This window comes from Marmota marmota, unplaced genomic scaffold (genome assembly GCF_001458135.2).
Source record: "Marmota marmota marmota unplaced genomic scaffold, marMar, whole genome shotgun sequence".
Lineage (NCBI taxonomy): Eukaryota > Metazoa > Chordata > Mammalia > Rodentia > Sciuridae > Marmota > Marmota marmota.
This window is the reverse complement of record NW_025999905.1, coordinates 3,546,987-3,573,436: the sequence shown is the minus strand read 5'-3', so window position 1 is coordinate 3,573,436 and position 26,450 is coordinate 3,546,987. Positions and strand designations below refer to the sequence as shown.

General features: G+C 36.5%; 1 protein-coding gene across 6 annotated transcripts in view; it reads left to right on the top strand.

Annotated features, from left to right (window-relative positions):
• Immp2l (inner mitochondrial membrane peptidase subunit 2) overlaps positions 1-22,301 on the top strand; it is an 861,827-nt gene extending 839,526 nt beyond the window's left edge. For all 6 annotated transcript variants that reach the window (XM_048799618.1, XM_048799612.1, XM_048799613.1 and 3 more), the window contains one exon: positions 21,662-22,301. In XM_048799618.1, the coding sequence (XP_048655575.1) occupies positions 21,662-21,781 (120 nt within the window). In that variant the 3' untranslated portion in view covers positions 21,782-22,301. The remainder of the gene's footprint in view (positions 1-21,661) is intronic.
• Positions 22,302-26,450: the final 4,149 nt, after the last annotated feature.

Sequence of the window (26,450 nt, the reverse complement as noted above, 5' to 3'; positions counted from 1 at the left end):
TGAACAATTCTGTGTCACTTAGTATACTTAGTGTGCACCTCTATCTCTATCTGGTTTTTAAATATTTTCATCACCCCAAGAAGAAACATCTTTGCTCATCAGCAATTATCTCCCATTCCCCTTTTCTACCAGCCCCTGGAAAATAACCAATCTCTATGGATTTACCTATTCTGGGTATTTCATATGAAATGTAGTATTACAATTTATGACTTTTATGTCTGGCTTATTTCACTTAGCATGAGTTAATTTATCAGAACTTCATGACTTTTTGTGGACTAATAATATTTCACAGCATTCATATATCACATTTTAGTTGTAAATTGATCCATTGATGGACACTGGGTTTTTTTTTTTTTTTACACTTTTGGTTATTGCCAATATTGCTGCTATAAAACAGGCATTTCCAAGGATATGTTTGAGCCTCTGTTTTCATTTCTTTTGTATATATACCTAGGAAAAAAATTGTTAGATAATTGACCTAACACTCATTCAAAGGCTTCCCTCTTTCTTTCTCCCTGCTCCACTCTTTCCTCCTCAATCAGTCATATGCTTAGTCCTCCACACCTTCTCATGAAGTCTTAATTATAACCAAGGTCACATTTAGTCTTCTATGTCAGAACATCTGCTCTTACCCAAAGGTAATTAAAGACCTAAATACTAGACTTAATTTCCCTTCCCCTTATTTTCCCCAGAGACTTGATAGACTCCTCTCTACTATGGTTCTTCTCTGCATCATGTTTATTGTTTTCTCTTGTGTCTGATTTTATCTCAGTTTAACAACTTTATCCATGAGGCAAGGCTGCTAAACATTACCTTCCTTATTTTTGTAGGATTGTGCTCTGGCCCTGCCAAGAGCGGATCATTCCAACATTATTAGTCATTACCCAGAAAACTACTCTATTCTTTTTCATCCAGCTATTTACTTGTATATGATCTTTTCTTTTTTCTAAGGAAAAAAAAAATACTTGGGAAAACAAACAATCTTTCTATATGTCAGAGTTTTACAAGTCTACTGTGAAATAGTTTTGTTTTTTATGAATTTATCATTCTTTCAGGGTCAGTCATCAGAAATGGTAGGATCTGCAGTCTCCTTGTACTTGGGACATTTTATCCCAGGAAGGAGCATAGCACCTGATTAAGATGAAAGCCCCTCTGTGGTTCCTCAGAAGGGGAACACCCATCACCATCACATGAGCTCTCATTTGCTAGGGTCTCTATAGCCACCTTGGCTTACCGCTGCTCCTCCAGACTGATTTGAGCCTCTATTACTAGAAACTCATTTCAGTGCAAGAGTTCTTGATTTTCCCTTTTTTGTGAAGTTCTTTTCCAGATTAAACTCACGATACTGGTTTTGTTTGCCCTCACCCATAAGACATCTTCCTTTCTGCGTCCTCTGAATTTTTTCCCTTTCTATTCTCTTTATGACTCCTTCCTATTCTCTCATAAGCTAGAAGGGAGGGAGGACTTCCTTCTATCCTTTCATTTTTACATTCAGTAATATTTAGGAACCTCTATATAAAGGAAGTCTTCTAGGTACTTGGGACATGGCAGTTAATAAGGCAATGTCCTGTTTTCATGGTTTTACTACCTAGTGAATGGATATAGATAGAGACAAATTAATAAGTTTATACTGAAAATCTGAATGTTTGAAATTTGAAAACTTCAAAGTCCAATGTGATACTGTAAGTGGAAAATTCTATACCATGAAATTTTTTTCATGTATAAAATTATTTAAATTATTCAAAATATTGTATAAAATTACCTGCAGGCTATGTGTATAAGGTGTGTATGAAACAAATTTCTTGTTAACACTGGATTGTATCCTCAGAATATTTTATTTTATGTAAATATTCAAAAAATATGAAATACTTATGGTCCCAAATATTTCAGATAAGAAATACTCAATCTGTACTGGGTAATTTAATAATTGGAGATAAGTGACTTAAGGAATAGTACTTAGGTTTAGGAGAGAGACAAGATATCGTTGTTTTAAATCTGGAGGGCATAAGAAGTGGTTATCATAAGATGACACTTGAAAACAATATCGAGGGCCTAATGAAATGGTCCTGGTAGGAAACAATGATGTCTCAGACTACAGTCAGCGATGGACATGTGAGTTTCCCATGCTGCACTCTTCTAGCTAGCAAGTCACTTTGCATTAGAAAACACAAACCCCTGCTATTTTCAAGAAGTAGCCAATTCAGTACATATCCTACTGTTTATGTAAGGTGTTTTTGGTTTTCATTCTTCCTTGTCTCAAGTGGAAATTCAATTTATTTTGATATGACCTGTATTTTCCTATTAAAAATGTAGCTTTTACACATTTAGCTGATCTCAAACTTGAATATGGAGAAACATCACTACTAGAGACTTTTTTAAGATAGAGATCAAATAAAGACCCTTGGAGAGTCACCTGCAGGTGTCCTAGACTGCATTTTGAAAAACACTGCTTTTCACATAGTACTTAAACAAACTAATGATAGACATTACTGAAAGAGATTTTTTGCAAATTCATCCCATGATTTGCTTATAACCCATGTTTTTTGGTAGTTTCAACTTACTTTGTAGCTTATCCATTAGCTTTTTATAATGGAGGTCTTGGCTTGGAAAATATTAAGGATATTTAATTCATTTGTCATGCTGATTAATTTTTGCTAAGAACAGAATTAAGGGAGTTAGTAAATTGGTTATTAATAAATTTTCTTCAAAGCATTTAAATTATAAACAGCAGTTTGTCATTTGTACGATTAGACATCTGTTTTATAATCATACTGTTTTCATTCCTTTTTCATGTGAACACATCTCTGTGTGTCCAAAGTGGTGATGAGCAGTGGTTCCATTATCTATTTCTGTGTAATGAGCTATGCTGAAACTTAGTGTGTTAGTCAGATTTTCATTTGTTGTGAAAATACCTGAGAAAATCAACATAGAGGAGGAAAGATTTATTATGGCTCATGGTTTCAGAGGTTTCAGTCCGTCATTAGCCAGCTCCATTGCTTTGGGCCTGAGGCAAGGCAGAACATCATGGAGGAAGGGTATGGAAGAGGAAAGCTGCTCACTACATAGCAGCCAGAAAGGAATGAGAGAGAAAGGAGCCGGAAAAGGAGAAAGGAAAGGATAAAAGAAAGAAGAAGGTGCCAGGGACAAGAAATACCCTTCTCCAGTGATCTACTTCCTCCAACCATGCGCCACCTACAATTTCTACCACCTCCCAGTGGTTGATTCAGCTGTCAATGGATTAATGCACCTATATGGACAGAGATCTCTCATGATTTACTCACTTCCCCAAAGCTCCACCTCCAAATATTGCCCCATTGGGGATAAGCCTTCAATACATGAGACTTTAGCAGACTTTCCAGATCCAAACCATGACACTTAATGATATAAAATAACTATTTTAATTTGCTCACAATCATTAATAAGTCAAGACTTTAGAATGGGCTTAGCTGAGTGGTCTGTGTCTGATTCTAGTGGCATCAGCTGGAATAGCTGGCCTGGAAGATGTGTGTGTGTGTGTGTGTGTGTGTGTGTATGTGTGTGTGTGTGTGTGCCTTTTCATTTATCTTCCCAAGTGGCATTTAATTATCCAGGACCTGTGAATGTGACCTGGGTTTCTTATCATTAGTAATCTCACAAAATCACACTTTTAATATAAGGGGTCTTTTCCAAATGGCAAAATCAAAAGCTACCAGTCTAGTAAGTGCCAGGCCCAATATAATTGGTAAGAGTACTCACAGGTACACCAACCAGATTCGAGCAGATGAAGAAATAAACTCCATCTCTTGTTGTGGAGAAAGGTGGTAATGATGATATTACACTACAAAAGAACAAGTGGGTTGGGAGGGATTGAAGAAAGAAGGAAGGAAGGAGAGAAAGAAAGAAAGGGAGAGAATAGGAAAGAACAAGGGAGGAAGGGAAGGAAGAAAGGAAGGAAGGAAATAAAAAGAAAAGAAAATAGTATAGAAGTTGGAACAAAACAAGTTTAGAATCAGGCATAGAGGTCACTGTGACCATTCAGGATATAGACAATCAGAACCTATTCCTTGATGAGGGCAATGAAAATGGAAAGGAGAAGAGGGATTCAAGAAAGGATGAATTCAGCAACTAATTAGATATTGTTAGAAAAATCAGGGTGCTGCAATAACTCAGATATATGCTAAAAAGTTACTTGGCAAGGCAAACTTGACTTTTGCAGAAGGTATACTAAAAAAAAAAAGAAATCTGGCAAGCAAGAACACTGGGCAGGAAGTCTGTCCACATTTTTATCCCTAATACAGCCCTGTCCCCTTGCTCTGGTAGGAGTTGTTTGGGGTTAAAATCTACAGGATTGACTAATTTAAAATTGGGGAGGGGAAAAGGAAGGACTATAGTTATGACTGGATCACCTACTACACTATAGGCATTTTGATTGGAAGCCTGAAAACAAAGGGGGTGTCGTTGGGGAGCTCAAAATGGCTACATATTAACCACATAATTTTATAACTTATTAGCTCCACCCAACTACACACTGAAATTTAGGTTGTAGATTATAGGAAACAGATTTTTGTTACATATTAGGAAACTCCGACTATGGGTTTAATTTTACAGAAAGGAAAACATTCATCTTACAATATGAGGGTGGTGAAGTGAAGAAAAAGTCTAATTATGAGTAAGTTAATAGTTAAATCTGGGAAATAGGATCTTCCCCAAAATCAAGAAGCCAAGATATGATAGTCATTTGCGGGAACTGAAGATAAGCTGGTGTTTTGACTGCATCCTCTTCATATGATAAGGGGACACCCTGGTGGGGAAGAAACACCCTGTTGACCACTGAGAATCAGGTCTGCATGTCAGGAGAAAGGTTAGGGCTAGAAACAGGGAGGTGGTAGATATTGGCAGCATAGTAGGAGTCAAAGCTGTGGCAGTGGGTGAGTTTCACTGGGGAAAGTATACAAAGAGGGCAGAGAAGTAGAAAAGCCAGAACCTCATTCTGGAATAGCTACATTCAGGGAAAGCATAATGACAAGTCAGCAAAAACTTGAGTATATTCAGAATGCTAGGAAGAGAAGTCACCAGAAAAGATTTCTAGCAGGAAGTGATCACCAAGGGTGAATATTGCAGAGGAAAGGAAGACTGAAGACAGGCCATGGGAGTGTTGGTGATTTTTAAGAAAGTGATTCTGTTGTATAGTGAATACTGAAGCCAGCAGAGGTTAAGGAATGAATTTGTGGTCAGGAACTGGAACAATTTATAATGCAGTGTTATTTTGTTAAGAAAATTCATATTTCAGTGGGACTTTTAAATGGCATTGAAAGATGGGAGGAAATCAAGAAAATATTGCTCATTTAACTAAAATCCACTTCTTTGTGATCTATCATATGTATAATTTAAAGTAACAGTCCACCATTCTTCTTTTGTCTAATACTGCAGATGTCTCTACCAGAGGATTTCATTTTAATTGAGTTCATCTCAGTATATAGAAAAGCTCCTTTAAAGTTCAGGTCTGCATCAATAAATGAAACATAACAGCAACCATGTATTATTGATATTGTGGGGAGATTTTCTAAGAAATAAATTTATGGGGACAATACTTTTGTGATCATTTTTATATTTGTTATAAACCAGTATCACAAGCTAACCAAATATAATTTTTTTAAAGGCCTAACTCCTAGTTCAACATCATTAACAGTTAATAATGGGATTAGATATAATTCAGCTCTTTTTAACCCCTTATTTTCTTATTTGTTATTACTATTGAGTAGTCCCTTAGGCTTTATCTGAACCTGACTTTCCTGGGAGCTGTCATGTAGGAGTTAGTATGTAGTAGGGCACTATGCTGCACTTTGCAAACTACACCATTTAATTCTTGTGGCAACCTTGCAGAGTTGATACTATTATTCCTATTTGAGAATGAGAAAAGTAAGACCAAAGAAGTAAAGTGACTTACCAACAATAATACTAACATTAGTTTTCAGGGTCTAGATCCCAACTTTGGTTTCTAACTTTAAGGTCTGTGCTCTCTGCCCTCTGAGACTCGTGTTCACTGCAATTCTTTTCCTTGGAGTATCAGTATATCAGAGTGTTCCAGAAACATGGGTGCTATGCTGTTGATGCTGAATCAACAGGACTTTGATAACTAGAAATGATGCTCTCTTTGACTGATGAATTTGTCTAGATTGAAATAACAAGTTAAAATTTCTTTAAAGAGATGAAACTGACATCTTTTCAGGTTTAAGAAGGCATAAGAAAGAAAAATTGGAAAATGTTAAACTATTGGAAGGAAAAGAAAAACTCTTTGGAACTGTAATTTCAAGTGCCCGTTTGTACTGGATAAAGTGGGCTAAATAAAGTCAAAGATTTTTATGAAAAGACTTTTCCCAAGACAAGGCAGGTTCTGTTCCTGGTGTTCTGTGAGCACTTTATTCCATTTCACATTCTAGGGAAGCTGATTGATGACAATTTCTTAACACTGGGAGCCCAACACAGAGTATGCATGAGGACATGAGTGAAATATGTGAAACCTTCATCATTAGCCCAAATCTCTCTTTCTTCCACAAGGTGGTGGGTGCTTCCATTCAGCCATAGGGCCCCAAAGGCTAAGTGCTCTTTATGCTGCAGGTGGAAGCCCTGGCACTTAAGAATTGTCCCTGACTTTATAAAGCATCAAGAATTGCAGCAGTCAACCCCAGCCTTTTGCCCTACCAAGATCCATCTAAATATATCACACAACAGAAACGTTTCATAAAACATTAAGAGAATTTACAAATCACAGCCAGTGCTAGATTGTCTGAGTCAGTGGAGTAAAGTTGTGTTTAATCTGTAGTAGTGGATAATGTTTAGATTATTTGTCACTTTCCTTTGAAAATTCAGTTTGCTTCTGTTATCATATTTTCCTTAGGCTACTGTTAAAATTATCAACCTTTTCTCTGACATACACATGACACACATAGAGAAAAGAGATATGATTTAAAAGTATTCAATCAACTTTAGGAAATATCAGCTTGAAATGTAAGTTTTCTGTAGATAAACTACACACAGATAGTCCATAGTTAGCCATGAGGAATTTCTTCTGGTTCAGAGTACTTGTACACCAGTATTTATCTTGCTGATATTATATCATCTTTGACAGACATTACCCATAATTTTATATGTTTATACCTTAAATATTCTGTTATTATTAACTTTCAGACAATAACTGTTTTGCACATTCAGAATCAAAAGACTAAATGTTATTTACCCTTAGCAATTTGTGTATCTCATACAGAGCATCTCAGCCCTGGCTTTGTGCCAGCATGTTTATTGATTGCATGTTGAACAATCCTCAATAGATTTCTTTAAATTAACTACTGTAATCAAAGTACAAAGGCAGATAACTATTATTTGTGAGAACTGAAAACTGAAAAAAAAAGAAAATCACAGAAGCAGGAGAGAACTTACTAAGCTGAAATGACTCTGTTAACAATTCAACCTAACACTTCAACAATGAGATCTATATATCTGGGAACTTAGTATCACTATTCAGACTGACATTACACCAATACACTTTTAACATGATCTCATTAACATTACCTTGTTGGCTGTTCAAACTGTTCTTTACAAACAAGATGATTTCTCAGCAGGGCAACTAGAGAGCCTGCTTGTTTTTACCTGTGAAATGTTCCCTGGGGTGTCTGTCTTTAACATTCTTGCTTTCTTCTTCTTCACTCATTTGTATTCCCATGAGTGCAGCTGATATCTCTCAGTCTGTTAGGTTCTACTTCACACTCTTGTCCAAACTTTCAACTGCATGTAGAATATCTTCCCCTGACAGAAGTTAGGAATCTTAGAATGAATAACCCAAAGCTGAACTCCTTTTTCCCAGATCTGCTCCTTGTACTGTGATCCCTTGTTATTAATGGCAATACCATCTTTCCAGGTAGGTCATTCATGTCCACTCATTGTTCTTTTCTCAGCTCCCATGTCCAGTCAGTTGCCAGATTCTATTTAATCTATATCCATGTAGTCTAGTTTCATTTATTTCCTCAGTCCACAAACATTTTTGAGTTTCTTTCTACTTTTATGCCATTTCTTTGAAAAATGAAACAGTGCTCACTTGAAGAAGCTCACAGCTAATAAGACAGAGAACAGAGTGGACCGTCATCACTCTACAGTATGACAATTGTTAATGATAAATATGTGTATATAGGCTGTTGAATAGGAATGGGGACATGGAAGTCTTTAAGGAGGGCATGGCATGTAAACTATGTCTGAAAAGATGAAAAAGCCTTATCTGGGAAAAATCAGAAGAAAGGCCAAAAACACAGTGTGTGTAAATGTCCAGAGGTATGAGTGAGTGAGCATGGTCTTTGCAAGACCGGTACTAGTTGAGGAGGGCTGAGATAAAAGACAGAGGCACATGTATAAAGGGCCATGTGTACCATGCTAGGAAGTTTGAATTTCATTCTGAAAGTATTCTTTTTATTATTAATTTTTTCTCTTTTGCAGGACACAATCTTTTGTCAACATCATTGCAAAAAAATCTCCTGACTGCTGTCTCGTTTACCACTCTCTTGCCTGTGTTTTTTCCTTAGGTTGCAGTTAGAAGTGGCTTCCATTCTTCCTAATTCTTCCTGATTCTTCAGTGACCTGTGTTTCTCACCAGATTGTTCTCATTTCCTGTAACCTTCACTTCTCTGCCTCTGACAAACATCCCTTGGATCAAGCCTGTGACAACTGTCTTCCCTTAAACCTGTAACTGTCTTACATGGACTCCTTAAGCCAGAGTCCATGTGCCACATATCTCGGTAGATTTTGAACACTTTTCTCTGTGTTTCGTACATGGACTTATCAACCTTTTCTCTGACATACACATGACACACATAGAGAAAAGAGATATGATTTAAAAATATTCAATCAACTTGAGGAAATATCAGCTTGAAATGTAAAAGTTTTCTGAAGATAAACTACACACAGATAGTCCATAGTTAGCCATGAGGAATTTCTTTTGGTAGGCCTTTGCCCATTCATTGTATTGAGTAATAGAAGCGTACTTTATAATCTTATCACATTTCTTTATTTTCTAGGGTCTTTTATGCATGTGGATATAAGCATGCTGCTGTAATAAGCACTGGCTTTCTTGTTGCTGCCAGCAAATGTTTCTTACAGCCCAGTGGCTTGTAACATGCTCTGGTGCCACAAATCAGTAGCAGTTCCCAAACAGAGTGACATGGCTGTATACAAACCCTAATGTGCAATGCTTGTTTTTTTCCTGTAGAAAATGAAAGACCTCACTTTTCCCTAGGGTAAAACGGGCTTAGAAAGCATTGATGCAGGGCCCATTGCCAAACATTACAATTTCCAGGGCTCTACACTTCATTTCACTGACAGGTATCGTGAACAGGGCTTTCAATAAGAGCCAGTAGTAGGATTTGAGTACTAGCTCTAACTGTTTGGGGACTGTGAGTAGTATTTCTGAGCCTCAGTTTTCTTACCTATAAAAATAGGAATTAGACTTAATTACTAATATCCTTATAGACATTATTCTTTCACCAGTATGTTGATAGCAGCACACCAATCAAGTATCTTGGTTGCTAACAACACAAACCATTCTGATTTTTTTTCATTTTCCTCCTGACTAATTTAAACAGAAAAGATGCCATGGGAAGGATATTGAATAGCTTACACAGAATAGGTAGGATGAAAACCAGGCTTGGCAGAATTAGCAACAGAGGACACACTTATGCTACTCCACAGGAACAGGGTGGTAAGAATAGCAGTTGGTGTCTCTGCCAGTAAATCTTAATGGCACTCATATCTCTGCCAGTAAAGTTGCATCTTTGTGTCACTTCCTTTACTTTCATATTTCCAGATGTGGGTGTCCGACTGGCTCAGCCTGGGTCTGTTGCTCCTCTAGCTGCTGGGGTTGGAGAGAAGGACTAATGAACCATTTGGCTTGGGGAGTAGGCAGTAGAAGAGCATGATGACTGTCATAGAGACTCGCATGGACATGCAAGCATCACCAAGACTGGTGCCATTGGGTGTGCCATGCCCAGGCCTGTCAGGATCATAATGAAGTATATTTGGCTTCACCAGCATCACCATATGTACCTGTGAAACTTCAAGCCCTGATAAATTACTTTCTTCCAGAAAATCCAGTTTTCCTAGCGTTTAGCCACTCTTTCAATTTACCTTCTATTTTACTTTATTTTTTTCTTTAATAACACTATTCCATGGAATTTGGGGGGACTTCTGATGGAAAATAAGAATTGCAGTTGTAGCTCTGACCACTTGAAGTTGTCATTCTAGTATGAGAAGAAAGGCAGAATGGAGTGAATCACTGATTCTAACTCTTCATTTATCAGTGCTTATATAGTAATTGATTGGGATCAGGAATTATTTCCAATCACAAACAACTTAGAGCAGATCTTATATATTAAGATAGGAAGGATATTTAGGAAAGATCTTTTAAAGGGAATCTTATTACCTAAGCCTTCCAGTAATACATGTTTTTCTTGTTAGACTAAGTTAAATATTCAGAAAATTACATGTAAGACTATATCATCTTAGTCTCTTGCAGAACAATATTTATCAGATTGCTAGTAACCTTAATTCTGCTTCTGCTTTTTGGGGAAACCTGCTATGGATGTTATACATTGGGACCCATAGAGTATCTGGTGCTATACCTTGTATCAGAAATTAAATCAGAGAAAAACATAGCTTCCTAGCTGGGTGCGGTGGTGCATGCCTGTAATCCCAGCAGCTTGTGAGGCTGAAGCAGGTGGATCATGAACTCAAAGCCAGCCTCAGCAAAAGCGAGGTGCTGAGCAACTCAGTGAGACCCTGTCTCTAAATAAAATACAAAAAGGGCTGAGAATGTGGCTCAGTGGCTTAGTGCCCCTGAGTTCAATCCAGGTATCCCCCTGAAAAAAAAAGGTAGCTTTCCTTTTAAAAAATGAAAGTTTCTTGCTTTTATAAGAGAACTGTGAAGTTAGCATATTTTTCCTCTTCAAACGGCTCTCAGATAGCTAAGTACCGGGTATGTTATAGCAACTATTTAGGGTCGTAAATTGCCACTTTTATTTATCTTCTCTTAGTTCTGATTATTTCTTTTATAAGCCTTCTCACTTTCATTTTGAAAAGGATGAAAGAGAGAAGGGAAGTAGGAAGAGATGGCTAGACAAAAACTGGATGCCAGATGATCACCTAAAATGCATAGGTGACCTCAGTAAAGGAATAGCTGCATCCATCACAGTAGCATGGCAGGCACTGGATATCATCATCCCAAATCCTCCTTTTCCAATGGTAGTCTCTCCCATCTCAGTGGCCTCCTGCCCTGTTGGTCTAAATATTGTTTAAGACAGTATCAACAACAATAAAGACTTTATACCTCTCTCCTCCTTGGTTTATGTGCAGTTTTATTTCCTACATAAAAAAATAGCATGTGGGGCATCAACTACTAGAGAACACAATGAGACATCGGTCAGTAATGTCATCCACCCACTGTGGATTATTGGGAATGCTGTGAGTTGCTAACTATCCAAATTATATTCAAGCATTTCATCACCTGCTTAATCAAGCTGCAAAATAAGGAGCTAGACCACTTCAACTCTAGTGATTTGATTATGTGGTGAAGAGACGGGTGCATAAACATTAATCCTGGGAAATTAATTCATGAAAATTAGCTGAAGATACCCCTAGAGGCCTGTTTGGTATCTATTTTTGCATAAAATGTTGAACTGACTACTTACTGAGGGTGTCTTGGGGGACTGGAATGATTATGCATGATTCTGTAGTTATCTGGAGAGAATCATGAAGAGGCCATGAAGTGACCTGAAAATGCATTCTAATTAAAGCTAAGTCTTGAACAGGAAAATTGCTTTGAAATGATTAAAGTTAAAATTGTTGGTAATGAAGGAAAACACTTGTCCTAGAATGAGGCCTTTGAAAGAGAGATCATTTTGAACCTTTTGTAAAGCATATGGCTTTACTTTTCAGTGGCAGAATTTTACTTTGTAACAAACTATCATGTTATCTGAACTTGGATATCCAGTGGAGGATCAGGAGAAATGTTCATGGTAAAAATCTGGCAGGAGATGTCATGGGTGAAGATCTGCCCTCAGGAGATGGAAGTCTCTGGCAGCCCTTGGAATGAGCTTAGAAGAATCTGATCAGTGCAGCCTTCCCAAGTCTTGCCACACCCTCTGCTCCCAGGGCCCTGGGCTCCTCCGGATGGCCAGAAAGCCAGATTTATTTTAATGTTTTGTTTAAACATCTGTCTTTCCCACCAGATCATGAGTTCCTAGAGAACAGGGATCATGTTTATTGTTTTCTATGTATTTCCCACATCTAGCAGGGTGCTGTCCCTTCTAGAATTAAGCCCCTAATTCTGATTACATTGATTCTCAATGTTGTGTATTTGCTGTTGCATATATTTAATGTTGTACCTAAAACCTCAAGACATAGATGTATTATAGAATCCCAATTTTCCAACTGTTGGAAATGTGATATGAGTGTCTGTCTGTAACAATGTCTGTACCATAATATTAGGTAATACTCCCAGCTGAGTGTGGGGCAGATCTGTAATCAAGCACCTTAATGCTTCTGCAGCAAAAATGATAAACAGACACACTGTGTGGAGAAATGAGGACCGCCATTCATAACAGCTCAGGTGGGGTCAGGTCTTGCTACCAGGTTACAAAATGTGTTTATGTGAGCTCTTTAGATTTTGGAGTTGCCAGTTAGGTTCTGTGGGCCTGTTACATTCCTTCAGGAAGGAGCTCCCATCTAAGGGAAATACTCATCCATGTAAGGCCCCTTGTGCTTGGTAGTTCAGGGAGGAGAAAGAGATTGCGTTTTCCTGCATGTGAACTGTTCACAGAACTGACACTGCTGCTAGGGTCCCTCAGGAGGATGGTGGTACCAGAGAGGGCAGTGGAAGTAGTTAATTCCTGGCAAAGAAAGCTTCCACATTGTGCCACCACTGTCTCTGCACTTTTCCTCATCTGCTGCTCCTTCCTCTTTGTTCTAACCTATTTTTCCATTTTTCTAATTCTCCCTTCTCTCTTCTTCATTTCTATCCATCTATCTTTAATTTTTTTTTCTTACCAAAAGTTAGATCTTAGGAGTTTGATGCTTTCTTTTCCTTCTGTACATCTCACCTCATGCACCTGAAGAACAGAAGCTTTGCTCCTATTTGCTTTTCTTTGAGTAGACAGATACAAGTCAGTCTAGGATGGAAGCATTCTTTGTACGTGTCTTTGTTAGGAGTGGTGTTTATCTGTTCAGTGCTGTGCAGATAAGCACTTCAAGAATGTGGAAATGCATGGTAGTCTAATATTTTCCCTTTGTGAACCTTGCCTGCTATTATCAAAATATGTTGATGAAAAATTGAAATCGGGATGTGTTAATCCATGTTTGAAAATAAAGTAGATAGCATTGTTTCCACTCTTCAGTCTTTTTTCAAAATATCTTTTTGATAATCCTTTTTGAACAGAACAATTGCTCATTTTTCTATGTGACATTTTTGTGTGCCTGCCCTTATTTTTAATTCTGTTTGATTTTCTTAGACCATGCATCTGTTTTTGTTGGTATCTAAAGAATACTTGCTTTTGTGCTATTAAAGGCATTACTTTACTGTTTCCTCTTTTTCTGTTGTCTCTCAGGTTGTTTTTAGTATTATTGTATTGATGTGTGATGATGAAATGAGCAAAATAATGGTGACCTGTGAGGTCCAACCAGGAAGGCAGAATATGCATTGTCAGGACATCTCCCTCCACTGTGGCACTGAATGCAGGTTAACAAAGCAGAGGTTGCCAGTGAAGTCCTGGTTTTCTCTTCAGTGACCTTGTTCTCTTAGGAAACTCCCAGCTTTGGTCTCAGCAGTGGTTCCAAGGACAATACTCTCTTTGTTGCTCCACAATCCAGAAAGACTTCATTAATGTATCCCTGGGAAGTATTCACTAGCTCACACGGAGCAAATTGGCATTGATGTTGTATTCTGGAAACTTTAGTCTGGAAAGAAAACAGGTTGCTAGAGTGATGATCAGTGGCCAAATAAACCATCTATGATGCATTTGGAACTGTGAATCACTTGTGATAAGTTATTCTTGTCCTTTATTCTTGTTCATTTGCCTTGGAGGCAAATAAAAGTCACTAGAGCCAATCTGAACCAATTTCCTGTGCCTTTATAATATGTTTAAATGCTTTATTGAGAAGATGCTGTAAACACACAAAAATATATTATTACACACACATTTACATGCATTTTTAACTTATATTTGATCTTTTAACAATTATTGATATTATATCAAAGTTCTTTGGTAGGAGCAGTTTGCTGTCAATCCATTGTGGCATACCATCCATGATTACAAAGTCCTCGTGTCACCTAATAATGTTTTCTAAAGAGATATGGATGTTTCTCTTAAGGTAGGTGAGAAAATCATGAAGATTTTTGGAAGGACATAAATGTGAAGGACTTTGGATGTCTGATTGTAAAGCTGATATTTCTTTAGGCTTTGAAATATCAGTACTTATTTTAAAACAACATTCTTTAAAGTTCATATATTTTTCCAGTTTGATTTGATTTTCAAACATAATTATAAGTAAGTTAATATTGTAAGATAAATATCATCTGACTACAACTTTGTGAAAAATTCTCCCTCTTTTTGTGCTGCTAAATAAATTCATCAAAGATATATTTTATTTGCTAATAATGTAGATAAATGTGTTTGTTTTTCCTATTTAGAAAACATTTTAATCAAGTGAACTTAGAAGTTTTGTGCTTTATCTCATTCTCACATAGATCCTCGTCTGATCCTTCAGTATTAAACATCTTCTAAGAAAAGTCTTTGTTACCAGCAATAGGCATCTTCCTTCCCTATCTTCTTTCCTGTGTTTTCTACTCTTTTCTACTTCAGCACTCTTTTGCTTTTACTTGTCCTTATTTTATCCTTGCAAACCCTGCCCTCAGAGAGGGTCTCCTGAAGCCAAGGGATGGAGGCATGTCCTGTAGACTGCAGGTCCATGGGGAGGTTGTAGAGGGAACCTCACAACATTCACCTGTGCTCCTGGCACCTGAAGGAAAAACTGGGCTCATAAAAGCTGTGCCTGGCAGATGCCAAAATAACTTCTCCGTGGAGCCAATTCAACTGGAGACAAGCAATTCAGTGTAAATTTAGTCTATGTGGTTCCCTGGCATTTTGTAGACAAAACAAACTGGTTGATTGATCTAGTACTGATGACTTTCCAACTAGTACTTTTGGTGATTTCTAGAGTAGCTACCCCTAAAGTAGGGATATGAACATCCAGGTGATGTGATAATGATACTCTGAATGCAAGAAATAATTAAAACATCTGTTTGTATCTAGAATTTAGAATTTGAGCTTTGCTAATGTTTGATTTTATGGATTGCTAATTATATGTAATTTAAAAATATAAATAATGAAAGTGAATTCTAAAAATTTTGCTGATGGGGTACACAACCAAAACAATGTGGTGGCTACTATTCTATATCACTGCTTACCAATATGCAAGGTCCCCTAGGGACAACAGAGGTACTGTAGATATCCATTAATACAGGCAGATGGAGGTGTTTCTCATTCAGTAGATCTACTAAAGGTTTCCAATGGTTCACTTGATGTTTTAGTGTTGTAGTTTAATATTTATTATAAAAGTAGATTCTTACTGTCTGAAAAATATTCTAAATCCATTTAAGGAGACACAGTTATACAAGGGACACAAATAAGTAAGGAGAAGAGAATCAACTTCCAATAAGATGTTATATTATTGGTTCATTAGTCAGCATTCTGTTACTAAAACAAATAACTGAAATGATTGGCTTATTAAAAACATGTTTATTTTGGCCCCCAGTTTTGGAGGTTTGGTAGGCCCTGTTGCTTTTGGGCCTATGGTAAGGCAGTATATCATGACAACAGTACACAACAAAACTGTGCACTATTTGACTGGGATGCAAAAGACAGGGTGGGGAAAGGGCTGACATTCTAAGATCTTCATGGGTACACCTCCAATGACCAGAAGAACTCCCACTAGACCCCTCCTTTTAAAGGTTTTACCATCACTCAATAGAGCCACAGACTGTAGAACAAACCTTTTATGCCTAGGTCTTCTTAAAAGCCAAACTATAGTAGTTGAAGTATTTAACTTATTGGAAGAGTTGTATGTGCTCAATAATCTCTCTTTAATAACAGAAATCATTTCTTTTTCCCCCCTCAAATGTTTTTATCCATATTTTGAGTGAAGATTGGGACATACTATGAATCTTAATCTAGCTTGATGTTCCTTTTTTTTGTTTCATGTGTGTATTAATTTGCAAGGGCTGTCATAGCTACATCATCATAGATGGGTTGCTTAAACAACAATCTATTTTCTGATAGTTTTGGAGCTAGAAGTCCTAGATCCAGGGATCAATAGGTCTGGTTTCTTTACAAGTCTCTCTCCTGGGTTTGCAGATAGTCTCCTTTTTGCTGCGTTCTCATGTGCTCTGTGTGCACGCATGCCTGGTGTCTCTATGTTGTGTCCTAATCTATTATAAGAATACCAGTCAAGTCAGATAGGGATAGGGTCTTATTTTAACTTAATCACTCCTTATAGGGCATATCTCCAAATGTAGTTGCATTCTCGACTGTTAAGATGTTGACATATAAATTTGGAGGACAAAGTTGGGCTCATAACAATAGACTTTCAATTACTTTTGATACATTTCTTAGGAAATGATGTGGGACCTAGCAAGGTCAAGAAGCGTCAGGTAGGGCAACTATACATCCTGATTTGACATGCCCATTTTCCACTTAGTATCCTGACCTAATTAAAATAATGCTCCTGTTGACTCTCAAAAGTATCTTATTTGGATGATAAATTATGATACAGATGCTCTGGAACCAGAGTTTATGTGTTTGAGTCTCAGTTCAAAAACCATATTGCTGTATCTAGGTTTCCTCAACAATGAAGTAGATAATTGTACCTACCCCAACAGTTATTGTGAAAATTAAATGAGTTGGTATGTGTGGTTAAACACTATGTGAATTAAAGAGGAGGAGGAGGAAGAAGATTCCATTTCCCAGGCAGAATGTTAATTTCGTATGTCAATTTGGCTGGAGGAAGAAGATTCCATTTCCCAGGCAGAATGTTAATTTCGTATGTCAATTTGGCTGGGCTGCAGTGCCCAGATATTTGGTTTAACATTATTCTGGGTGTTTCTGTGAGTGTGCTTTAGGGTGAGATTTATATTTAAATCAGTTGGCTTTGAATAATGCAGATTATCCTATGATTTGGGTGGGCCTTCTCTAATCAGTTGAATGCCTGTGTAGAGACAGGTTCACTTGCCCCTGCCCGCCACTCCATCAAGAGGGAAAGAGCCAACAGATTCCTTATACCTCATCTACAATCAACCCTTCCTGATTCATCAGAAGACTACCTTTGAACTTAAACTATAACTATTTCCCCAGTCTTCTAACAGTTGCCCCTGCTAGATTTTGGATTTGCTAAACCTCCACAATAAGGTGTGCTAATTCCCTAAAATAAATCTCCTTATATTATATTTTCTGTTTTATTTCTCTGGAGAATCCTAATGCAGCAAGTGTGGAGACCAAAGCATAACTTTATACAAAACATAGCTTTTAATTTTGAAAAAGTTCCTGTATTCCTGGATTTTTATATTCTTCTATATTCACTATGTTTTCTGCATGTCTATAAACATACCAACAAAAAATAAAGACCCATGTCCACACAATCAAGAAAATGATGAATAGGCTGTTTAGATATAGCATATACAGATATCTGTACACACACAAACACACACACACACGCAAAATATTATTTTAGAATATTTTTTAAAACCCTGAATTTTGCATTCCCATATAATGATTTTAAGCAATTTTGGTATTATTCATTGATAGCTATTTTCACCATTATTATTCATAATTGTGAAGATTAATTTTTCTCCTGATGTGAGAATAGTATCTTTAACAAATTTGAAATTAAAGAATCCTAAGATTAGTTTCAGTAAAATGAATGTTGATTAAAAAAACCAGAGTTGAATGACTGTGTCCAAAACTGAACTCCAAAACTAAAGCAAGCAAGCAAACAAATATATTGGCAAGAGTTCAGCAAAGTTAAAAAATTGGCAAAGCACCCTTGTGAAAAAGTTTAAAAACTTGGAAAAGCAAGACTTGAGGTACAATTGAGTAGCACCTATCAAATCTAAAAAAGGTTACTCTAGGTGAGATGGAGACCAGCTCTTCTCTAACTCAGGTGAGCCTAGACATAAACAAAGGTAAATAACAACAGCAGAATGGCATGACTGATCATTCAGGCTTGGGGAAGTATTTCCTGGCAATTAATGTGGGAGGCACTGTTACTTAGGATGTTCTGCAATATATTCTCCTTACCTTCTCTCATATTTAAGGACCATTGTGCTGATATTTGGGCCCCTGGTATAATACAGAATACTCTCAGCATCCTAAGATAAGCTGATTAGTGAATCTTGATTCCCCTTTGCCCTACAATATAAAATGTCATAATTTCTGTCAATTAAGATGTGGACATCTTTGGGGAGGAGGTATCATTCTGCTTACTATACCTTTTAAAAATGATTTTGACTTTTGAACCATTGTAGATGTTTATACATTCAGAAATAAAGATAAATCAAAAAAGAATAACCAAAGCAAATTCTAAAATTGAATATAAATAGAAACAAATGAACTTGTTTATGAATTGGTAACATTACTACACTTGGGAGAAAAAAAAGACTTGATTCAAATGAAGTTTGAATACAGGACCTACTAAACATCCTTAAAACAAGATATGTTTTAAGTACTGCTGTGCTTTGAAAAAAATTGAAAATGGTTTGTCTCCCAGAACTCATGGAGTTTTATACCCATTTTGAGGTACTAATAGGATACAAATTTAATCCAACTATGCAGTTTGAAGGTCAGGCCTTTGAAACGTGTTTAGAATTAGATGAAGTCATTAAGGTGGAACCCCATGACAGAACATTGTGGTTTTATTAGAAGAAAAAGACCAGACACACACTCCACTTGTGGCCTGTGCCAAACCAGAACTCTGCCAGCAGCAAAGCCATCCCCAGGTATAGACCCTTTATCTTGTACCTCCAGGACCATAAAACAAAAATAAAACTTTTTTCTTTAAAATGCACCCAATCAATAACAGAAAGTGGACTAGTACAAGAAGCAAAATAATTGCCAAGAAATCTTGATTTTTACCAATAAATGTTTTGTGGTTATAGTAGTGATAGTATAGTCACCCTGAAATTTTTTGTGTACTTTAGGAATATGTAAATGAGCAAATGTGTTAATGTGGGGAGCCAAGGTGCTCACTGTGAAAGAAGGGAAATAAAATATAGAATGGGGGAAACTGAAGGGAGAGCCTTTTGGTACTAGATTTTTGTATGTTTATTCCCTGAAATATCATGGAATATCAACACCCCAGGATCAATGAGCATGTCTAGTACCAGACCTTGGTTTATAAATAGCATTTCTTGCTAAAAGAAACCAAGGCATTTTAAGGAAATGTCTGAGTTTAGGCAAAACAGCTTTAAGGTACAAATAAGCCTTTAGCAACTAGTGGTACCAAAAAGTAAGAAAGTGCTTAAATCAGGTTGATGGTGATATGGCTAGAGAACACTGGCCAAAATGAGGGCTTTGAACATCCAACAAACAAAAGATCATAACAGGTTCTGATTTAATAAGCACATCTTTGGTATTAAAATAAAGGAGTTGGGGCTGAGAGAGAAATAGAAGCCCCCCCCCCCTTTTTAGAGAAGAGTTTGGCTAGTAGATATAAAAGAAATAATAGAGGAAAATCACTGTTTTTATAATCTACAATGTAATAAGTTAATTAAGGCAGGATTGTTAAGGGATGGTAAAGCCATTAGATGTAATGTTGTGATATACAGGATATTTGTCCTGTTTAAAAATATCCCATAGATTACTTATTAATTACAAAAGGGAAAATATGTGTTTGTAAATGGAGAAATCTGGTTACCATCATCTTAATTTAGCTATCAAACTTAACATTACAACAATGGGAAAAGCTGATATTATTGTCTCCCAGTGTGTCAGAGTGGGAAGAACACATTATCAACTGTATTTTAATCTTGCCAAAATGTTTTAACTTGCATCTATTTATGAGAGGAAAAAAAAATCAGGCAATGCTAGAGAGGAAAAAAAATCAGGCAATGCTAGATGTTGGACATTTTTTCAAGGTAACTGTCCTGGACTTCAGGTTAAAGTAAACAAAATATAATTGGAAGCAAATAATGACCACTAAATGCAATTTGTCATCCTTGATTAGATCCCGAATTTTAAAAATAAAATAGAAAAGATACTATTGAAACAATTGAAAAATTTTGAACGTGGACTATATAACAAGTAATATGGTATTAATAGTAAACATCTTAGCCTGGGGTAGTGGCATATATCTGTAATCCCATTGACTCGGGAGGCTAAAGCAGGAGGATTGCAAGTTCAAGGTCAACATTAAAAACTTAGCAACACTCTGTCCCAAAATAGAAAAAAAAAATGTGCTGAAGGTATAGCTCAGTGGTAAAGCACTTGAGGGTTCTATCCACTGTATCACCAACAATTCTGTGGTAATCTCTGTAGACAGTCAATAGGGAAAACATTTGAAAATAAATTAGTAAATGAAATGGACATATAGTATATGATTTATAGCTGGCATTCAAAAACTATGTCCTAAGTATGAATGTCTTCAAGAACCATTCATATATTCCACAGTAGTAACAATAAAAACAACAACAAATGACATGGATTTCTAGCCTTACCTCAGACCCCCTGGCAGGTGATCTCTGAGGCTATGGCCCTGATCTGTATTTTAAACAACTATGCCATCTTCTCCTGCTCATTAAGTTAATGTCTTTAGGGAGATTATGGTGTTTAAGGTTCCCTTTCTGCCTCTGGGCTCAGCCTTATTTCCTCCAGGAAGAGTTTTTTTTTCCCCTTGCCTCCTCTTCCCTCCTGGCAGATCACTGCTCATCTCTGCTGATGGGCTTCTTGACCATCTGCCATGATCTTCATACTTTCCTTAGCTTCCTGTTCCACCATGTTTGGCTTGCCGGCTTGCCCTTGGGTTTCACTCTCTCCGTGAATGCTGGTTCCCTGTAGCTCAGTGTGGTCTCCCACCGAGGCAGGCTACCAGGGACTCACACCTAACTCGCAGCTCATACAATATTAGCACAATACTTTTCACAAAATCTGAATTTTTCAAGTCTGTATGATTGTTTTTTTCAAAATGAAAATCAGATACATGAACTCTGTAAGAAATTCTGAGATTATAAACTATTTATGCTTCCTGAGTCTATAGAGACAGGTTCTTGAGGGTACTGGTTAGGGTTGCAACCTGTCCTGCCTGGTACTGGAGCCAGATTCCAGCAATTGAAAGTATGTGACTTTTGACTGATTTCTTAATCTCTCTGGACATTTTTTTCCTGACCTATAAAGTGTAAATAATAAACTACCTACAAAAAACGGTTGTTGCAAGTATGGAAGGAGTTTACATACATAAGACACCTGGGAAAATGCTATCTATGTAAGTGTTGACTATTTTATCAGCATCTTTCTATGGAATGCCAGACGTGGATCAAATTCTGCTCTCAAGATATTGATGATGACCTTTATAAAATGTTTTCTTTGTGTTTTCATGGACTCAGGTTTCCCTGGGACTTCTGCATGCTCATGCTACTCATATCCTGTGGCCTCCAGAACGCTGGCAGAAACTGGAATCCGTTCTTCCTCCAGAGCGCATACTGGTTAAGAGTGAAGAGGAATGACTTCATGGCTCCTCCAGACTGCTCACTTTGAGGAGACAATTATAGTGGGAGGGGATCACCCCAAAAGGGTAAATCTCCCTACAATATGATGTTATGCAAGAAACAATGTCCACATTAAGGTGATCTATATTCTTAAACTTTTAAAATATTAAACAGTATTAAACGACACCAGATTCTGTATTAAATTTTAGTACTCTATTGTTTATTGCCCCCCCCCCCGAAAATGCAGATCTTTAGGAATATGAAAATATTGCATCTATGTCTTAAGGAGGTAACCTTGATTTCTTGTTGTACATACTTATTCTGTTGATTGGGTTTTGATTTTGTGCCTGCTGCTGAAAGATTTTGAAAATTAATATTCAATGACAATAGTTTATCATTTACTGTTAAGACAGAACATGAAAAGACATACATATAATTATAGGAATTACATTGTAATTGATAGTGTCTACAGTGCAGTGATTGCCAGATAAACTGGCAGTGAACAGTGATGTTAAAATAAAACAATGATTTGTTCAGATCTTGTTTTGGTATTTAATTATCACTTAACCAGACATCCATTAATGAGGAACATATTGTCTTTTATGCAAGTAAGGAATTAAATAATGGAGAACCAATTCTATCAATACTTTAAAACAATCAAGCCTTTTCCATTGGCCCTTTTAAATTCAAAACTTCTGCATGATCTCATGCCTGATCAAAATGATGAAGAAACTCATTTATCAGCATTAGGTCACTTTTTAATGAAATGTTCTCAGTGAAATAAAAAAAATCACTCTAGATCAGCTGAGTTTGATTTTTCCCCAAATGATTTCTCAGTGTCCTGAAATCACCACTTGAAAAAGGGAGTAGTAGTAGAATAATAGATTCTGTAATTTGTACAAATAAGGAGACAAATTCCCCACAAAGTCTGTAGGATTTATGAAGTCTTTTTCCCCTTTTCCTTCTTGTTGGCTGGAGGTTTGTGCTGATTAAAACAGAGTCTCTGGATCAATTCCCTCTGTTCATCTGGACTCGTTTTCTTCGGTGTTATCAGCAGACAAGATCCCAAATAATGACTAGCCATCTTGCAAATGTGGATACTAATGTCTCATTAGCAGGCAGAAAAGAAAGAGCAATAGAAATACATGTGTTCACAGACACACACACACACACACACACAAACACACACATAGTAAGAACATATGTTTCTGCTAATAATTTATTAGCATCAGGGTAGCTCAATCCAATAAACATCTTCTGGCCCTTATATACTAAAGTGGTCAAAATTGGTTTTATTGTTTTGTGTTTTGGTTTCTTTGTACCAGGGATGGAACCCAGGGGCACTTAACCACTGAGCCAAATCCCCAGGCCCTTTTTTTATATTTTATTTAGAGACAGGATCTCGATGAGTTACTTAGGGTCTTGCTAAATTGCTGAGCCTGACTTTCAACTCTCAATCTTCCTGCCTCAGCCTCCTGAGCTGCTAGAATTAGACACATGTGCCACAGTATCTGGCTAGAATTGTTGTTTTTAAAAGCAGATCTGCTTAAAAATCTTCCAATGAATGTCCATTGCCCTTCTCAATTCTTCAATTCCATTTCCTTTGTTCCCCAGCTTGAACATCAGGGTCTGACCTTTAACTGCAGTTTATTGAATACTCACAGTTATTTCATGTTTTATAATCTCCCTCCTTGGTGAAGTGTATTCCCCGAGATTATATGTAAAATATTAAGTGCATAGGGGTTTTGACTTTTTAGTCACTAGTGCACAATAAGTCTGAGGGTTGTGGATCAGAGGGTACCAAAAGAATGTAGAATAAGGAGTAAATGGAGAGGTGCATGGAAGACCTGCTATTTACCACTGGTATGGAAGAATTCAATATTTTAACAGTTTAGCCAACTGGCCACCAACCTTGCTACCCTTATTGACTACCTGTGTCATTCTCACTCAAACTATTAATTCAAGGTTATAAATCTTCAGAGAGGAGATAAGTGCCCTTTCTATTCCATTTTGTATTCTCCAGTCATCTAACACATCACCAGCAGAATTAACACCTAATTCTTGCTGAACAACTTGGCTCAAGAGTTACTTCCTCAGAAATGCAACTTCAGCCAAAGTTAATCACTGCACTACCTGTTATGCACATTCATGAGGGCATGAATCTCACTGGCACACTAAGAGTTCATGTGTGTATTTTCTCCCTTGCTGGGTTGTGAACAAGCTAGTCTAGTCCTAGTCCAGAGCAAGGTTAATCTTGCTCAATTTAATACTGTAATTTTACAAAATTGATTAAAAATATCTGTCCAATCAATGTGTGAATGTTAGGTGCTGTGTTAAGAATGGAAAATTAAGATGCATAAAACAAATTTTCTCAGTTTTCTGATGGGAGGTGGAAGTAATAAAGAGGCAAACAGGTCTCACATGGTCTAGCAGTAGGAATGGAGTGTGGAACAGGTACTGTGGAGGCAGAGAGGATGGCCAGTGGGATTGTACATAGAGGAATCTGAGGAGGGAGCAGAGGGGAGGGCTTCACAGGACAGATGCTTGAATTGAGGTTTCTAGGCTGAATGGAGTCATCCTTCTGTGAAATATAAATGTAATCAGTATAAAATTATTTTGGTCACCTAAATTGTTTCCAGTAATTGCCATTTAAATACTGGGGAGTGTATATGTATACTGACTTTTATATATTACATTTGCAGAATATAAAATAGTGATTGTGCCTTAGGAGGACTTAGAGCTGCCATTTTGCAATTTCTTTTTCACTTTTTGTAAGTCATAACAAAGAATTTTACCAAATATTTTATTAAAATATATTGTATATGGAAATACTTTTAAACTTAGATGAATGTTAAACTACCAATTTTTATGCTCAATTTTGCCTGGAATATATAGTTTCTGAATCCAAATTATCATCAAAAATAATTTAAAGAAAAATTTTAAATTATACTTTAGATTCAGAACTTCACTAACATACTTTTTTGCAGAGAGAGAGGAGATGACCTTTCAAAATAGAACTTGAAAAATATTTCAATTATCATTAATTAAAGTACACCCTTCAGTCTCCCAATTTTTTTATTAATAATGTGCTGTAGTCACAAACAGAAACTTAAAAGTATTTATCTTCAATCACATTGACCCGAAGTATAAAAATATTTACATTTTTCTCTCTACTTTCCTAGTCTACAACCATGTATACATATACAGTGTTTCTGTCATTGACATTGTTCAGGTCTCTACTCAAAATTTTCTCATCATGGGCTTCCCTGGTCATTTTTATAAAGTAACCATCACTGCAGTTTTGGAAGTTGGGAAGTCCAAGATCATAGGGCCAGCTGAGTTATATCTAGTGAGAGCCCTCTTCTTATACAGACTGACATCCTCTCAGGGTAGCCTCACATAGTGGAAAACAAGCTCTATGAAGCCTCTTTAAAAGGGTGTACTAATCCAATTCATTTGGCTCTAATCATCTGCCAAAGCCCCCAATCTTAGTATGAGACTCAAGATGGTACTCTTCTAGTACCATCTCCTTGAGGTTAGAATTTACACATGGATTTTTTTTTTTTTTTTGAGGGGATAACCATTCAGATCACAGCATATTCCTAATTAGTACTAAGATAGACAATATTATGTAACAACCATTGCCTTTTGCGTTATGTTTGCCACTTAAAAATTGTACATGTATTTTAAACTCTACAATACAGAGTTATTGTTTCTGAAGTCAGTATTTTAAAAGTTTGCTCACATATTTACTGTTCATTTCTCCTTCATTTCGATGTCTCCATCTGGGATTAATTTCCTTCTGTGTGAGGAACTCCCTGAAGTATTTTCTTTGATGAGTTTCAGCTAATGATTCATTCTCTTCATTTTTGGTTGTTTGAAAAGTATGCAGATTTATTTATAAATGGTATTTTCACTGAGATTAGCATTCTAGTTTAGCAGCTATTACTTTGAAGACAGCACGGCAGTGTCTTCTGGCTTTCTTTGTTTCTTTGAGAATCAGTCATCCTATCTCTTCACTGGTGATTTTAAGACTTCTTTTCTCTGTTTTTAAGATTTTCTTTTGCCTTTGGTCTATAGTTTGAGTATGTTGCCTAAGTGTAGTTTTCTTTGTCTCCTAATTGGTGTTTGTTGAGTCTCTTGGGTATATAAGTTGATGTTTCATACTAAGTTTGGGAATTTTTCAACCATCATTTCCTTCAATAGTTATCCTTAAAATTATTTTTTCCTGTGGGATCACTGTTATGTATTTATTAACTTCTTCATATATTCCACATATTACTTATGATATGTTATCTTTAAAATTTTTTTATTGTACTTCAGGTTGTATAATTAAAATTGTTCTGTTTAAAGTTCATTGACCATTTCTTCTGCCATCTCTTATCTCCTATTAGCCTACCCACTGAATTTAGCATTTCAGACATTATAATTTCAGTTCTTTTCCTTTTTTATAGTTTCTATGTGTCTTTTCAGATTCACCCTTTGTTCATTTATAATAACCAGGTTTCCTTTAAATTTTTGGCCATAAAAATAATAGTTGCCTTTAAAAACTTCTCTGCTAATACCAATATCTGAGTTAGCTCAGGATCAGTTTATGTTGATTTATTTCTCCTTATTATGGTCATACTTTTCTATGTCTGTTATTTGACATGTCTAGAGATTTTTCAAATTATATATACTAGAAAAT